The sequence below is a fragment of the Chrysochloris asiatica genome, unplaced genomic scaffold (assembly GCF_000296735.1).
Source record: "Chrysochloris asiatica unplaced genomic scaffold, ChrAsi1.0 scaffold00002, whole genome shotgun sequence".
Lineage (NCBI taxonomy): Eukaryota > Metazoa > Chordata > Mammalia > Afrosoricida > Chrysochloridae > Chrysochloris > Chrysochloris asiatica.
The window spans coordinates 9,332,852-9,351,763 of NW_006408520.1; the positions used below are offsets into that span (position 1 = coordinate 9,332,852).

Sequence of the window (18,912 nt, forward strand, 5' to 3'; positions counted from 1 at the left end):
TCAAACCCTCCAGCCAATCCTTGAAAACTCTATATAAGAGTTGCTATGAGTCAGAACCAATTTGGTGGCATTTAACAACAATAACAACATGTCTACAAGTCTATTCACTCTAAGATGACTTATGTTTTCTCTACCATCGTCCTCACTTCCTTGAGTCCTCACTAGTAAAAGCACTGTTATTGTTGTTTGGTGCCATAAAGTCCATACTGACTCATAGCGACCCTATGCACAATGGAACGCAACACTGCCTCATTCTGGACCAACCTCACAATCATTGCTACTACTGAGTCCATCGCTGCCACCACTGTGCCAATCCATCTTGTTGGGGGCCTTCCTCTTTTTCTCAGACCCTTCACTTTACCAAACATGATATCCTACTCCAGTGACTGGTCCCTCCTGATAATATGTCTGAAGTATGAGAGACAACGTTTGACCATCCTGACTTCCAAGGAGCACAGTGGCTATGTTCTTCTAACACTAATCTGTTCATTAGTTCATTTGTTCATCAGTCCATGATGCTTTAAATATTCTCCTCCAACACCATAATTCAAATCCACCAATTCTCCTAGAGGCTTCCTTATTCCCTGTCCAACTTTTGCACGCATATGAAGTTATTGAAAATAAAATGGCATGGGTCAGGTAGGTGCACCTTAGTCCCCAGACTGACATATTTGCTCTTCAACACTCTAAAGAGGTCTTGTGCAGTAGATTTGCCCAATGCACATGTCATTTGATTTTGTGACTTCTGCTTCCATGAGTGTTGATGGTCAATCTGAGCAAAATGAAGTCTTTGACAACTTCAATTTTTTCTCCATTTATATGAATGTTGTTTATTGGTCCAATGGTGAGGATTTCTGTTTTCTTTACATTGAGATGCAACCCATATCGAAAGCTGTAGTCTATGGTCTTCATCAGTAAGTATTTTAGGTCCTCTTCACTTTCAGCAAGCAAGGTTGGATCATCTGCATATCACAGATTGTTAATGAGTCTTCCTCCAATCATGATGTCACATATTTCTTCACATAATAATATTTTCATATTAATTGCTCAGCATATGGATTGAGTAAGTATGGTGAAAGAATAGAACCCTGGCACACATCTTTCCTAATTTTAGACCATTCTGTGTACCCTTGTTCTGTTAGAACAACCACCTCTTGGTCTATGTACAGCTTCCTCATGAGCACATTTTAAGTGTTCTGGAATACTCATACTTTACAATGTTGTCCATAGCTAGTCATGAACCACACACAATTTTTTGTGTAGTCAATAAAGTCTTTGTGTAGTCAATAAAGCACAGGTAAACATCTTTCTGAAATTCTTTGCAAACAGCCAAGATCTATCTGACATCAGCAATGATAAATCCCTCATTCCATGTCCTCTTCTGAATCCAGCTTGAACCTCTAGAAGTTGTCTGTCAATATACGGTTGCAGTTTTTGTATTACCTTTAGTAAAATTTACTCGCATGTGATATCAATGATATTGTCCTACGATTTCTGCATTCCATTATGTCACCTTCCTCGAATGGGCACAAATAGGGATCTTGTCCAGTCAGTTTGCCAGGTAGTTGTCTTCCAAATTTCTTGGCATAGATGTGTGAGTACCTTGAGTGCTGCATCAGTTTGTTGAAAGACTTCAATTTGTATTCCATCAAGTCCCAGTGCCTTGTTCTTTGCCAATGCCTTCTATACACTTTGGACTTCTTTCTTCAGGATCATTGACTCTTGATCATATGCTATACCTTAAGATGATTGAACATCGACCATTTCTTTTTGGTACAGTGACTCTGTGTATTCCTTCCATCGTCTTTTGATGCTTTCTGCATCATTCAATAATTTTCCCATGTTGTTGTGAAGTGTCATCAAGTCAATTCCAACCCATAGTGACCCTGTATAAGGTTTCCAAGGAGCAGCTGGTGAGCTTGAACAGCTGACCTTGCAATTCAAATGGCTTTGCAGTCTGGTGCATTAACCCACAGCACCACACCAGTACTCCAATTTTTTTTTTTTTTTTTCCCATAGAATCCTTCAATACCACAAGTGAGGTTTGAGTTTTTTCTTCAGTTCCCTCAGCTTAAGAAATGCTGAATGAATTGTTCACTTTTGTTTTTTTAGCTCCAGGTCTTTGCACATTTCATTATAATACTTGACTTTGTCTTATCAAGCTGACGTTTGAAATTTTCTATTCTTCGTCCATTTGCTTTAGCATCTCTACACTGGAAAGCAAGTCAGAGTCTCTTCTGACATCTATCTTGGTCTTTTCCTTCTTTCTTATCTTTTGCTCTCTTTCTATATGATTTTCTTGATGCCATCCCACAACTCTGTGGTCTTTGGTCTGTAGTGTCTTTGGTCTTTAGCATCAAATCTCTTCATCATATGATCACTAAATTCAGGTGGAATATATTCAAGGTCATATTTTACCTCTGATGGACTTGTTTTAATTTTCTTCAGCTTCATCCTGAATTTGCATATAAGCAATTGATGGTTTGTTCCACAGTCTGCCTCTGGCCTTATTTTGACTGATGATGAGGAACTTTTCCACTATCGCTTTCCATGTATGCAGTCAGTTTTACTTCTGTGTATTGCTTCTGCTGAGGTCCATGTGTATAGTCGCCTTTTATGTTGTTTAAAAAAGGTGTTTGCATTGAACAATTCATTGGTCTGCAAAATTTTATCATGCAATCTCCATCATCATTTCTATCACCAAGGCCTTATTTTCCAACATCTGATCCTTCCTCTTTGTTTCCAACCTTTGCATTCCAATCACCAGTAATTATCAATACATCTTGATTGCATGTTTGATAAATTTCAGATTGAAGAAGTTTTTAGAATTCATCAATTTCATCATCACTGTCTTTAGTAGTTGGTGCATAAATTTCAATAATAGTGATATCAACTGGTCTTCCGTATAGATGTATGGATATTATCCTATCACACACAGTGTAGTACCTCATGACTGATCTTGATATGTTCTTTTTGATAATAAATGCAACACCCTTCCTTTTCAATTTGTCATTTCTGACATAGTAAACCTTGTGCTTGTCAGATTCAAAATTGTCAATACCAGTCTTTTTCAGCTCACTGATGCTTAGGATATAGTCCTGGTGTGGCACTGTAGGTTAATGCGCTCGACTGCAGAGTCATATGAACCACAAGATAGCTGGTTCAAACTCATCATCTGCTCCTCGGAAATGCTATACAGGGTTGTTATGAGTCGGAACTGACTCGATGGCACCAAACAACATTTCCATTTTGACAATTTCCTGTTTTCCTAGATTCATACTCCGTACAATCCATGTTCCTATTACTAATGGATGTTTACTGCTGTTTCTCTTCATTTTGAGTTGTGTCACATCAGCAAATAAAGGTCTCAAGGGTTTTATTTCATTGGCATCATCATAGTCAGCTCTACTTTGAGGAAGCAGCTCTTCCCTAGTCATGTTTTGAGTGCCTGGCAACCTGAGGGGCTTATCTTTCAGCATTATATCTGTTCATATTCTGGTGTTCTTCATGATGTTTCAGTATTCAATATTCTGATGCTGACAGTGTTCCGTTGCTATTCATAAGGTTTTCAATGACTAAATATTCTGAAGTAGTCCATCTCTCCTTCATTCTAGTCTGTTTTAGTCTGGAAGCTCAGCTGAAACCTCTTATATAAATACCCCACTGGTATTTAATGTGGCATAGCTTCCAGAATCACAGCAACACACAAACCACCACAGTGCTACAAACTAGCACACAAATGGTGGAAGAATATACTCCATCCTCTCTCCCTGGACTTTTGCATTCTTCATCTATATATTTATTTCTATATTTTCTAAGTTTATATTGAGAGCTTATTATCTGTCTGGCAAAATGCTAGCTTTGTACGGGGTTTCAATGATGAATTCAGACTTGGCTTCTGTGGTTCCTTGAATTTACATAATATGGCTTTTCTATCCAAAGTCTTAATTCCCACCAAGTGATTGGGTGGGACCTCATGAATAAGGTATACAGCACTCTAATGCTGGGATTGGGTAGTTTGCCCTTCTGTTAATTTTTAAAGGAGCCATCTTAGAAGCTGAGACAGAAGATCCCAAGACCATCAAGAAGGAAGACCATGAATGACACATGAGATTCAAACCTAAAGAAACAGTGACTACATAAGCTATGGTAAATGCAAGAACAGAGGCGATAACAGAGGAGGTGGCATGGAGAGAGAGCAGCTTGGGGCTCTAGGCCCATGGACTGAGTAAAGCTGAGTGCCTACAGACAGGAGACTGACTTAAAGAATGTGCCCTTTGGACATTCACAGACTGGCTAAAAGGACTTTGTTAAATGTGTTTGACTAGAGCAGAGGCTGAAATCAAGAGTGAGGGCATGCCTACGGTATGGCAGACAAGAGGCGTTCCTGACTGCAGAACTGCTGTATCGTGAGTTGGTTTTGATCTTGAATCATACTCTGTTCACTTCTCTAATAAGCCCCATAATCCTGAGGATTGTTATGAGTACTGTGTCACCATCACCATGGATAATCAACCCCAGATGTGAAGCATAGTGCTGTGGGAGGAATGATTGGTGTCAGAATAGTAAAGGTTGTAGAGTAGAGGCATATCTGACTCCTTCTTCATACGAACCAACCTTGGGCTGATTTTGAGTTTGATTCTCTTTCCTCCTTGAAGAAAATAACTAAAATAAGTAATAGGAATACCTTGTGATAAGGGCTCTGAAAGAGGATGAACAAGTGCTTTGAGAAGATTCTATCTAGGGCATCTTTCCCCTATTGTGTCTCTTTTGCTTAGGGTTCTTATACCATATGCCCTGGGATCTAACAGTAGATGTTTCCTTTTTTGAAGAAACCTAGCACAATATTTGGTGTATGGTGGGTACTTAGCAAGCATTTGCATGTTTTTCTTTGTATGTTGCATTTTCTCAATTTTAAAAAACACATTTTAATAACTCATTTCATAAATGAGTCAAGTCACATTACAGAGTAGCATGGGTAAGGTGGTTATATTTTAGTAACGGGGAACAGGCAAGCAAAAATCTTGCATGCATCTATTAACCCTTGTACATATTTGTCTAAACAAGAAAAAAGATTATAAGAATATACATCAATCTTGGATTGTTGCTGTGTGCCATTGAATTGATTCTTATTCATAGCCCCCCTGTAGAGTAGAACGGAACCAAACAGTTTCTAAGGCTGTAAGGAACTCTGGTAGTAGCATAGTGGTTACAAATTGGGCTGCTAACCTCAAAGTTGGCAGTTCGAAACAACCAGCTGTTCTGCGGGAGAAAGATGAGGTTTTCTGCTCCTGTAAAGATTTACAGCCTCTGTACAGGGTCGCTATGAGTCGAAACCAACTCCACGGTACTTAACAACAACAACAATCTTTATGGAGGCCAACTGCCACATCTTTTTTTCCCACTGAGTGATTAGTGGGTTTGAACTTCTGCCCTTTCCATTAACAGTCAACTGCTTAGCCACTGTGCCACCAGGGCTCCTACCAGGTTGTTAACTGTAGCAAATGTTGCATTTTGGCTTTCTGCATCTTTATGCTAATAGATGTTTTGGAATGAATGAATATGGAATGCTAATAGGTTAGATGAATTTGCATGTAAAGTAGTAAGCTGATCCCTATTTCCTGAGAACTAAGTGGATAGTATCCTGCTCAAATCACAGTCACAAGCTCTCATGTTTGTGTTTTATTTTAGATGCATTTTGACATCTGGTTAAATAAGATGGTTGGTTTCGTAAGTGAATTAAAAACCAAGAAAGCATAAATAATCAATTCCTGTCCTGTGTCCAACTCATTTAATAGATTCTTATGCCATAATTTCCTCTTTTGCAAATTAGGAGTAATAGACTTTCTGTAAGAGTAACACAATTAGACTGGTTAAAAGGCTATATTCATAAAATACTAAAGAATTGCTGAGTACAAGTGAAAATTCTGTTATTATTTTTTTTTTTTTTTGGTGACATCTGTATCAACTGATAATGTTCCAGAAAATCAGTATAGTATAAAGCACTGCCATGACCCACCTTGAAGATGAATGTGAACAAATGTCACCATTCTCCAATGATCCTTAAAATACATTCTCTTTCACCTCTGTCTCTGCACATTAAGATATGGATCTAGTAGACAAAGAGCTAAATAAATCCTAGGTTGTTATTAATATAGAAGTTTTCTCAAGAGTTTGCAGACTTGGTCAGCTGTGTCATTGGTTCCTTTTAAACCATTGCTAAATAACTTAGGAATCAACTCAACATTCAAAAAAAACTTTAGAAAGTTATGGCTCAAAGATTGCAATGTGTCTACACAATTCTGGGATGCCATGAACTGGAATTAACTCAATGACTATTGCTTTTTTACACAACTTGAAAAAGTAAGGGCTGGGCTACATTTGAGATGGGCTATGGGGATAAAAGGAAAGGTAGTAATTTTCCAAAGACATATAGACTCTTGTAGTGTGCTTTCTACATGGACCACACTTACTCTACCCTCATTCTTCCCCAGTAGCAGAGTGTATATTCTACAGTTCTACTGTCACCTTCTTTCTCTTTTAATTCCAGTTCTCTACCACTCATGCATATTTAGTTGATGGCTTGGCCATTTGCTCCAGGCAAGAAATCAATGAAGAAAGAAGAAATAAAGATTTGGATGTACCTAAGTGACCCTGTAGGATAAGCACTAGACCAGCAAGGTCATTTAAATCCCAAAGTCAGCAGTTCAAACTTACCAGTCACTCCTCAGAAACCCTATTCAGGGTCAGAACTCTGGTAGCATAATGGTTAGGAATCAGGCTGCTAACGTCAGGGTCAGCAGTTCGAAACTACCAGCTGTTCTGTGGGAGAAAGATGAGGCTTTCTGCTCCGGTAAAGATTTACAGCCTCGGAAACCCTGTACAGGGTTGCTTTGAGTCAGAACCTACTCCACGGCACATAACAACAACAACAACAAATGAGTCAAAACCAACTCGACAACACTTAACAACAACAAATGATCCATCCTCTACTTCCTCAGCAGTACCACTCATAATAGTCATGTTATGTATTCTTCATAATTATCTTGATTCAATGATTTTCTTCTGCATCATGAAGGTAGTAATAATATTTAACTCACAGGGTTGTTTGGAGACTTAATGAGTTAATTAATGCAAAATGCTTGGAAGAGGGCCTCCGATAGAGTGATCACTGATTAAATGTTAGTTGTAATTGCAATTGTAATGGTGGTGGTGGTGGTGGTGGTGTGCCGTGAAGTCAGTTCTGATTCATAGCAACCCTACACACGGTTTCCAAGGCTGTAAATCTTTACGGGAGCAGAAAGAAAGCTTCATCTTTCTCTCACAAAACAGCTGGTAGTTTTGAACTGCTGACCTTAAGCTTAGAAGCCCAACTCGTAACAACTATGCTACCAGAGCTCCTTGTAATTTGTATTGGCAGTATTAATCTTTTCCATTATAATTACACATTTATTTTGTCTTACTAAGGATAAAATAGCCTAAGGATTCTAACAGAGGTTAAAGACCACTTCAGAAGCAATCCGAATTTCATTCTGTATTCAAATGCACAAATCATATAAGGAATTTCTCTACATCACTGGAAACCTCAAGTGGTGTGATACCCTGCTTTGTTATTCATGTTGGCAGAGCTTTTTAACACATTTTCTCAGAATGGCAATAGCATCCTTTTCTCTTTTCATCTCTTCATGTTTCCTTCATGTATATTATTCTTCATAACTGAAATCATTAAGCTCTCCTGAATATAGATGTAGAATGTACAAGCATTCTGAAGGCTACGGGTTAAGATGGAAACAACTTTTTTTTTTTCTTTTTCTGACTATTGGGATCTGAGATAGATTGCAATGAGCTATTACTTGGCTAGAAAGAAGCTTCTTATTACATGGGGTATTTAAATATTCATACTGTCCTTTCTGTCAGCTAACAAGGTTACAATCTTTGCCCAGAAAACACACACACACACAAGTATGGAGAAGATAATCACTGAATTGCATTGCATTTTTAAATGGCTCTTAAGAACTATGGAGTCCTGGTAGGGTGCTGCGGGTTAATGCATTGGACTGCAGTGTTGACTAGATGGCACTTAACAACAACAATAATGTCAGTTATGGATCTAATACTGAAAATGTCTTTAGAAAAATCTCAGAAATGCATATAAATACTTTCTTCTGAACTGAATTCAAAGCAAAACACTTATTTGCCTAAGCATGAAGCAAAACCAGAATTTAAGATTTTGATTCATAGCTTGGTTTTTGTTTTGTTAAGTGTTGTCAAATCAGTTCCTACCGATAGCAACTTGTATAGGGTTTCCGAGGAGCAGCTCATGAGCTTGAACTGCCAACCTTACAGTTCAAACCGACCTTGCAGTCCAGTGCATTAACCCACAGAGTCACACCAGGACTCCATTAATCATATAAAATCAGTTTCTTAATTGTGCTGTCAAAAAGATATTTTTTATAGTCACTCTGCTGTTTAAAGTAACAACTCACACATGCCACTTGTACTCAACAAATTTACTTGTATAGTAATCAAAAACCAAACAGCCAAACCCATTGCCGTTGAGTTGATTCCAGCTCACAGCAAATCTATTAGACAGAGTAAAACTATTCCCATAGGGTTTCTAAAACTGTAATCTTCATAGAAGCAAACTCACATCTTTCTCCCATGGAGCTGCTGATGCATCTGAACCACTGACCTTTTGGTTAGCAGCTGAGCGCTTAGCCACTGTACCACCAGAGCTCTTGGTATGGCAGCACACATTATAAATTATAATGATGGAGTGATATAACAAATCAGACTGGAAGATAGACCAAGTCATTGTTGAGCAGCTCACAATTTCCAGATATATCATACTGGATTGTAATCAATGGACACTATGTTTTGCTTTTATAAAATAAATTCTAAAAAACTAACTCCAGAATACTGTAAGTAACATAATTAAAGATAAATACCTTTTTATTTTTATTTTTTATTGTGAATTGAGTGATAGTTTACATGGGAGAGCATCAGCTTTACATTCATTCATTCTATTGTATTTTGTTTTATTGCAATGATTACAATCCCCTCCATGCATCATCACTCAACAGCATTTGCTTTCATTCCCTCTGGGATTTTTTTTGTTTTTGTTTTTTGATGTACACCAAAGCACTCAGGAATATATAACCATTCAAACAACCAAAGGGCATACCCTGCAAGCCTGCCCGCTGACCGCCAGCATACAGCCTCTCTCCCTTTCTCAGTACAGGGTCCCCAGCCACTCCATCTTTCCAAGTCATGGTCTTTGCCTCCATCTCTGGCATCACTGCTTCTCTGGATAGGGACCGAACTCCATTCTTCTCCGTTGATGGTCCCAGGGTCCTCCTCTCCTGGACTGCAAGATCAACCACTCCCCTCCTTTGGTTACAAAATGTCTACCTTAACATTTGCAACATTCACAATCAGTTCTGATAGCAATTATTCACTACTGAACCACAAGAGCCTTGTCCTCATCTCCTTTCACCAGCCCCATCTAGATCAGTTGAAAACCACTCAGTGGAAATTCTACCTTCCCCTGAACCCTCTGAAACTAGACTCCCTCTTGAAAGTTTGTAAGGCAGTCACTTCATGCCTTTGTAGCGCCCCCCCGCACCCCCATTTTGGGTAGCCAATGTCTAAGTTGCCTATCCCTGTTAACCCTGTGTACCAAGGGAGTGGTAATGATCGTTGCTGTAAACATTCGTTTCCACTTTTGAGCTACTGCATCCATAAGCATAGGTCAAGTCCATCAAATTGTAATACATTTTATTTCCTCTTCTTTCTTCCGACACTGTTTTTTTAAATAGGTAGTGATACCAAAAATATAGATATGTGTTCATTGTGGTTTTGTTTTGAGCTGACACATTTACCCTTTTTAATGCTGATTTTTTGTTGTTTTGTCTGATAAAATTTACAGAGTGGTGGTGGTGTGCCATGGAGTCAATTCCAACACACAGTGACCTTGCATGCATAGGGGTTCTTAGACTGCAAATCTTTCTCCCATAGAATGGCTAGTAGTTTCAAACTGCTGACCCTGAAGTTAGCAGCCTTACTTGTAGCATAAAACAAAGTAATTTTACAATTTCAGATAACAGCATAAAAGCAAAGTAGCATTTATTTAGTAGAACTGTATCCATTTTATTTTTTAGATATGTTAAGAAGTTCTGACTTTATCAAGTGTCTTGTTGTTGTTAAGTGCCTTCAAGTCAGTTCCAAATCGTAGTGACCCTGTATAGGGTGTCCGAGAAGTGACTGGTGATTTTGAATCACCAACCTTGCAGTTCAAACCAATCTTGCAGTTGAGTGTTTATCCTGCAGTACCACACACCATCACTTATCAAGTGCTCATTGTCTCAGTATGGCATATAGAAATATAAATATTAAAAATGCCATCATCCAGTTTCCCTTCCTATAAACATTATCAAGATTGAATTAGACTGTAAATTCAGTTAAAAATGGTAAAGCAACTGTGGAAGTTGACTACTTGTTGCTGTTAAATGCTGTCAAGTTGGTTCTGACTGATAGCAACCAAAAAGCAGTTGATGAGTTTAAATTGCCGACCTTGTGGTTCACAGTCCAGTGAAGGCTACTTATGTATAACTAAATGCCTAATAAGATTTAGTTTCTTGGTATGGAAGTTTAGGATCTAGGTTTCATAAGACATCTGAGTTAATTAACTTAATAATGTTAGTTCTTTCTAATTCCAAGTTCATTGTGTAGTATCTGGATTTTTCAGAGCTTACTAATGGACAGCAAAGTACAATTGGGCTCTGTTCACTTGGAGCAACAAAGGAAAAAGAATTAACAACCTGTCCAAAATACAAGAGATGAAATGTCACCATTTTTGCTTCTAAGGAACATACTGGCTGCACTTCTTCCAAGACAGATTTGTTTGTTCTTTTGGCAGTCCATGGTACTTTTAATATTCTTTGTGAAATGATAATTTTAATTAATCAGTTATTCTACAGTCTTCTTTATTCATTGTTCAACTTACTCATGCATTTGACAACTCTCAGTATTTTCTCCTTTTATCAAGGTCAGCAGTTCGAAACTACCAGCTGTTCCGCAGGGGAAAGATGAGGCATTCTGCTCCTGTAAAGATTTACAGCCTCGGAAACCCTGCACAGGGTCGCTATGAGTCGGAACCGACTCCACGGCACACAACAACAACAACAACAATCATGTTATTTACTGGACCAGTTGTAGGGATTTTTTATTTCTTTACATTGAGATGCAATCCATGCTGAAGGCTGTGTTTTTTTGAACTTCATCAGTAAATACTTCAAGTCCTCTTTGCTTCTAGCAAGCAAGGTTGTGTTAGCTGCATATTGTAGGTTTTTAATGAGTCTACCTGCAATCCTGATGGCACATTTTCTTCATATAATACAGTTTCTTGAAATATTTGCTCAGCATACAGATGGAATATGCATGGTGAAAGGATACAACTCTGACACACACCTTCCCTGACTTTAAACCATTCAGTATCCCCTTGCTGTGTTCAAACAGCTACTCTTGGTGGTCTGTGTACAAGTTCCTCATGAGCACAATTTAAGTATTATGGAATACCCATTCTTCACATTTTTATCCATATTTTTTTAAAGATATATAGTTAAAATACCTTTGCATAATCAATAAAGCACCAGTTAAAATATTTCTAGTATTCTCTACTTTTAGCCAAGATTGATGCATATGACATCAGCAGTGATAGCTCTCTTTCTATATCCTCTTCTGAATCCAGCTTCAATTTCTTGCAGCTCCCTTTCAATGTACTGCTACAACAGCTTTTTAAATTAAAATCAAACACTAGTTTAACTATTATAGAAAGTCTAGAATGAGAATTGGGCTGTTTTAAGGAAATATCTATATGGAATCAAATTGACAACAACAATTTGAATGGTTAGTTAGAAAACGTAGAGGGCAGAGAGTTTATTTACATTAATGCGGAGGAGCAGAGTGAACAGTTTGAGAAAGGAGGGTGAGAATGTGGCATAACTTTTAGAATGTAATCAGTATCACTGAATTGTACATGTATAATTTATCAAACTGGTATATGTTCTGCTGCGTGCATTTTCAACAACAACAAAATAAATAAGTCATTAGAAAGGGATTTATTGTTCTTAAGCACTGTAGACTCAGTTCCAATTCATAGGGACCTGATAAAGGGTTTCCAAGGAGCTTTTGGTGGGTTTGAACTGCCAACTTTGTGCTTAGAAGTCCATTGTTTATGTTACAGCACCACAAGAGAACTCATCAAAGGGGAATACATACAAATAAAAATATTTGTAACTTAGTCTATTTGTACTAAGTGCTTATAAAGTTGATTTATCATGTTACATAAGACTTAGACATTTATGGGAAATGGCCATAGTCGGTAAGTAAAACTTAATTATTTCTACCCTTAAATTTTGCTTTTTAAAACCTGCTTTTTAAACATTATAAACTATAGTTTTAATGATTTGAACCATACACATACATTCTTATGTGTATTTATTAAGCCTCTACTCTAATCAATACCCAAGGCACAATGTATACACGAAACATCGTAACATTCCTGGAATAAATCAGTCATTCAGCATGAGTGGCAAATATGGAGAATGGAAAAGGAAAATAGTGGATGCCTTGCATGTTATAAGATTAATATGTTATGTGTGTATATCAAGGAAATACCTTCATGAAAAGTCTTGTTTTTCATTTAATATTTCAGATGTATATTACCAACACAATCAAAACCAAAGGAACAAGACTTGCTAAGCCAGTTCTGTGTTTGGGCTTAATGTGTTTGGCCTTTCTTACTGGACTCAACAGAGTAGCAGAATATCGAAATCATTGGTCAGATGTGATAGCAGGATTTCTGGTTGGGATATCTATAGCAGTATTTCTGGTAAGTACACATTTATTTAGATATAATTGAGTTTTAAAGTAACCTGTAAGAAAGCACAAGCATGAATCACTGGATTTGTCAAAATGTGGCCTATCTTTAAGTCATTCGTTCTTCATCCTCTCCTGTTTACTTTGCCTAAAGTCAGGAGGGGTGGAGGGTTGGGAGGAAATATAAATTCTACACTCAAAGTATATCAAATATTTTCTTGCAAAATGGAACAGGGCTTAATATCCTCATTCCTCTGTGGCTAGTCCTTATGATTGTTTGGAAATATTTTAAACTCCCTAAAAGAAGGAGCTCTGATAGTGTAGTGGTTACGATTTGGGCTGCTAATCTCACGATCAGTAGTGCAAAACTACCAGCTGTTCCTTTGGAGAAAGCTGAGGCTTTCTGCTCCTGTAAAGAGTTACAGTCTCAGAAACCCTATGCAGGGTCTCCATGAGTCGGGGTCAACTTCACAGCACATAACCTCCACCAGAGGAATCCTGGTAGTATCATGAATTACAAGCTATACTGCTAACTGCAAGGTCAGCAGTTCAAATTTATTGGTTGCTCCTCAGGAGAAAGATGAGTCTTTTTATTCCCATTAAGATTTCCAATCTGGGAAACTTTATGCAGAGTCACTTTGAGTTGGAACTGACTCTGTAGCACACAACCACCTCCACGAAGAGCAGTTTGCATCCTGTAGCATCTAAGGCATCTGGAAAATACCATAGTGTCTCTCCACAGACTCTCTGTGAGTCTCTGTGAACAGCACTCTGACAGGTAGAAATCATGGGTAGGACGACCCTTCCTCTTCCTAATCAAACATTTATGGATGATTTCCAAGATTAATACCATCTCCAATAAAATCCTCCTCAGTGAGGTAGAGCATACACAGTGACTTCTAATATCGTCAGCACACCATCTACACTCATCTTACAAAAGTTTTTTGGAATGTGTTTATAGCTTTTAGTTGTTGGAAGTATATTTTAGTCTGGCTTTAGAATTAATTGGTCCATTATAGATATGGGCATGACGCATTTTACCCATGTGAAAATAATATGTAAACTATAAATTAATAAAACATAAATTTTTGCATCAAGATATTATAATTTAAGAAAGACTTTCTATCCATTTTGATTACATTTGAATTGGCAATTGCTTCTCACACTTAACTTTTCTTCCTTAGGTTCTGTTAAGTACTTAATAACAAGTAAGCAAAAATTTATTTGAACCCTTTCAGCTACCAACATCTTCCAAATACCTCAACACATTTCATGTAGCATATATTTTACTGAACATTTCAAATACACCCTGCCCTTTAGAATCTCCTGTTAGGAAGTGGTGACTCTGTTTTATGTTTTATTTTGGTTTGCTTTTTTGTGTGTGTGGGTTTTTTCCCTTAGTATCAGTCCCTCTGATTCCCCATTGTCCGTTGGACACTTAGGTGCATCTCTTTCTTTCAGAGATACCCTAAAGCATCATGAAAACTGGGTCTCAGACTGAACCAAAACCAATTTTTTTTTTAATTTCCCTTAACATAATTGAGACTTGATAACATTAAAAACAAAACACCTTCCTTACATATCATAAGAAAATTATCACAGGCAAATCAAAAAGCAGACAAATAGTCATAATTTTAAAGCACCAACCCTGATGTGGCACTGTAGGATAAGCACTGCACTGCTAATTGCAAGGTCAGCAGTTCAAATCCACCAGCTCCTCTCAAAAACCCTATATAGGGTCGCTATTTGTCTGAACAGACTCAACGGCACACAAAAATAGCAACAACAAAGTATAAACCGTAAGGTTCCCTGGTGGTATAGTGGGTTACTACTCACTGGACTGCTAACTGCAAGGTGAGCAGTTCAAATCCATGGTTTAAAGGTGGGGCTTTCCTGCCCCCCATAAAGATTTACAGCCTCGGAAACCCTATGCAGGGTTGCTACAAGTCAGAACCTACCAGATGGCTCATAACAACAGTGTAAGATGTAACTGCATTTCAGCTACATGAATTTAAAACGTCTTCACTTGCACCTCAGCAGGCTCCTTGCCCATCTTCCTGTGACTGTTGCCTTCTTCTTATTTACTGCCAGTAAACATGATGATCCAAATCCTAAGTCTCACAATCACTTCCCAATCTGAGAACATGTGATAAATGATGAGTTGAACTCTGCATTCCCCATGGTTGTCTCAAGACCCCCCTACTGAACATATTCAGAGCATTCCATAATGCTGTGAGTGAGCACACATCTAGGAAAAGGACCTTATAAAAAAGCATGTGACAATAACACCTTAATCAGCTAATAGTTAAACATAAAGTTTGCATTCATTCACAATCATGAAGATTATGCCTAACCAGTGCCAAACACTGTATCAAGAACTGATGATGCAGAGAAGCTCAGGTACACAACCCTCTCTCCTGTAAGAGTTGTAACCTGGTTTGAGGCTACGTTATCCCCTCAAATGCCATTTCTCTGTCATTCTTTGTGAGTACTGGTGTGGTGCTGTAGGATAAGCTAACTGCAAAGTCTGTGATTCAGACCCACCTGTGGCTCCTTGGCAATCTTATGCTGGACTGCTATGAGCTAGAATGGATTAATTAGACAGCACTTAACGACAATAGAATCCAGATACTATGTTTGAAGCTGGAAATACATATATGAAAAAGATACAGATCATTTACTTAAATAGAGCACCATCTGTTGGGATAAGATACATACAAAGAACTTTTGTTGTTGTTAGTTGCCGTAGAGTTAGTTGGCTTATGAATAAGAAAATGAAGTGGGTCCGTACCATTTTCATGATTATTGGTGCATTTGAGTTCATTGTTGAACATTTTGCATCAATCTGTTTTGTGGAAATTTCCCCTCATCTTACTGATCCTGTGCTTTACCAAATAGGACATCCTTTTCTAGCAAATGGCCTTTTCCAATGATGTGCCCAAAGTAAGCAGAACTGAATTCTCACCATTCTCGTTTCTAGGGAGCATGCTGGCTATATTTTTGTTTAGACACTGTGTCTTCTTCTGGCAGAATATGTTTAATATTCTTCACCAACACCACAATTTGAGTGTATTAGCTTATCTTTTGTCTTCCTTTTCCGCTACTCCAGCTTTCATATGCATATGAGGTGACTGAAAGGGCCATGACTTGAGTCAGGCTCACCCTAAGAGACCAAATCTCTTCAGATTAGAGACAGATCAGAAAGAGGAGGTGATAAATAAGATTGAAAATTTGCAAAGCAGATTGGGCTAGTTCAGTATGTAAGAAATGAGAAAGAAAAGAGCCCAGGGCACAAAACAATATGCAATATTTCATGCAGTAAGCATCTGTTAAACCCCTACTCTAATCCACAAGGAGCTCTGGTAGTATAATGACTACAAGTTACACTGCTAACATCAAGGTCAGCAATTCGAAACTACCAGCTATTTCACAGGAGAAAGCTGTGGCTTTCTGCTCCAGTAAAGATTTATAGCCTCAGAAACCCTATACAAGGTCGCTGTAAGTCAGAACCGACTTCACAGCACACTGCCACCACCTCCACCCCTATAATCCATACCCAGGGCACAACATATGCATGAAACATCACAGCATTTTGTAGAATGGCACGAGCCATTCAGCATGAATAGCAAAGTGAAGAATGGAAATGGAAAATACTAAATGCATGTTATGAGAATAATCCGGACTTTTGTTTAAATATATAGGTGACTCAAGACAATGCCTTGAAACAAAAACAGCCTGGTGAATCCCAAGTCCTCAGATTTTCATTATGTGCCATTAAGTAATTAATTTATTTACCTTTTCTGAGCCTCAGTTAGCTTTGAAAATGTGATTAATGCACACTCCCTTCTTAAGGAAAAAAAAAAAGAGTTACCAGAACAATTTATAGAGGTTAAAGAAAATACTGTATGTTCTGGGAATAACCACACAAATCAAATACATTTCATTACTGATCGTTTCTTCTCAGTTCCTTTCACCCTATAATATGATTTGTGCTGTAAAATCATTGTTGGTTGAAAATAAACCTCCAGGTGAAGATAAAAGAGATAGATTATGCAGAACAATGGAAATAAAATGGCACAAGAAGGGCTTCAGTGGGCAGGGAGAGAAGGAGAACATATCGAGAAGAATTTAGGAGTTGGAAGATTTGTTGCTTGCTGGAAGGTAGGAGATGCTGGGATAGGACCAGGGGGAGGGAGTGATCCATAATGATTCCTGAGTTTCCCATTTGGGAACATTGACTTTGAGCAGAGATTCCAGCTCTGGCTTGCAATATCCTGGAGTATTTGCAATTATCATGTGTGTGTGCATAATTCTAAAATGATTCCAGAATAAAATTAATGCTAACCTACACCAAATCTGCATCTCAGTTAAAGACATCCACTTCTCACTAGCACCTGGTTTCAGTGCCTAACATTTGCCTTTGACTCATTCTTGTTGTGTATCCCCCAACGGGTGATTCATCTAGTCCGGATTTGTTAACAAAAAAGTTTCTTCCCTGTCTTCTATGTCATTCTGACCATAACCCTTCAATTCTAGAGAACATTAGTCTCACCTGTATTATTTCTATAAGTTTCTAGCTGCCACCTCACTTCAGACTCTCTACCAAGTAGTCACAATGTAGACACATTATTTTTACAATAGAACTCACTGCTGATAATCACTCTAAGTCAAAGACAACATCCATCTAGCTGCATCAAATAAAATTTTTCCATTGGACTCCTGGGGTAGCGTGGCTATATTCTTCTGATGTTACCAATAGTGTTACCAAACTCGAGGGGTTTGCTGCTTCTTCTCTAGTTAAGAATAACTTAGAGTCTTGCCGATTTAAGCACAGCAGTTTTATTACTTGTAACAAGTAAGGGAACAGGGAGATCATTCTCAAAGCACGGTCTCCCTGAACAAACGATCAATCAGAGGACAAGATGGTCCTTATGATACATGCTCTCTTATCAAGCAGGACCTGACCTCTAGACCTTAGCTTGACAAGTATCTGAAAACAAGGCAAGGTTTTCCCCTATCAGTTAACTGTGTTACGGTTTTTTTTTTACCTTGTATTGCTTGGGAATGTTGAGGGGACTTTTTCATGGAAAAGTGCAAAGGGATGTCTGTTGCATGGAACAGGCTTGTTTATGTGAACCTTTTGTTTTAATGCAGAATTTTCTCATATGGTTTAACTCAAGGCAATCTGGGTAGGAATTCTTCAACTTAGCTGGTTTCATGAGCTGCTATAAAGTCACCCCAACTCATGACAACCCCATGCACTTTGGAAATGCTGAGCAGTCCTGCACCATCTCCACGATTAGCTATAAATCAAACTATTTTGATCCACGGAATTGTCATTGCCTGATTTTTTTAAAAACTCTTTTTTTAAGTATTGACATCATCTAAGCAGAACCCTCAAAAGATACATAATCTAGACCTGTATTAGTTAATGTTGTAACCACTAGCAACATGTCTTGATTTTTTTTTCCTATTTAAGATTTTAAGTGAAGATTTCATTTCCATAGTTGTGACCAGTGGCTATCTCATTGAATATAGCATACAGGTAGATCTCATGGAGCACAATTGCTTCCCCACAACAGACTTGGAGTCTGTGGAGGGAGTTACAACCAAACACTGAGGACTCCACCCCCACTCCCAGTCAGCTGACCATTCCATCACACATACCTGAATTCCTCTATTTGGAGGCAGCCTTAGGGGCATGAGGGAGGAGGGCACTGGCTGAGACATTGTTTATTGTAACTAGATGTCAGGCAATTCTTCCTCCTCTGTCTTAGTCTAGAGGCTGCTCAGCATTGCAGTAACACCCAAGCTCCAGAGACGTACAGGTGGTTGATGAGCATGAAAGACATTGGCGACAATTCTACCATTGAGTCACTACTGCCCCCACACTTGTTGTTGTTCTTCTTAGGTGCCGTTGAGTTGCTACCGACTCATAGCAACCTTATGCATAGCAGAATGAAACACTGCTCGATCCTAGGCCAACCTGACACGCTTGAGTCAATTGATGCTTCCACTTTGCCAATCCATCTC

At 38.3% G+C, this 18,912-nt stretch overlaps 1 protein-coding gene across 2 annotated transcripts in view; it reads left to right on the top strand.

Moving 5' to 3' along the window:
• The window catches only part of LOC102827671 (lipid phosphate phosphatase-related protein type 5-like), a 217,297-nt gene that overhangs the window by 149,227 nt on the left and 49,158 nt on the right, over positions 1-18,912 (top strand). For both annotated transcript variants that reach the window (XM_006830927.1, XM_006830928.1), the window contains exon 4: positions 12,716-12,892. In XM_006830927.1, coding sequence (XP_006830990.1) covers positions 12,716-12,892 — 177 coding nt within the window. The remainder of the gene's footprint in view (positions 1-12,715; positions 12,893-18,912) is intronic.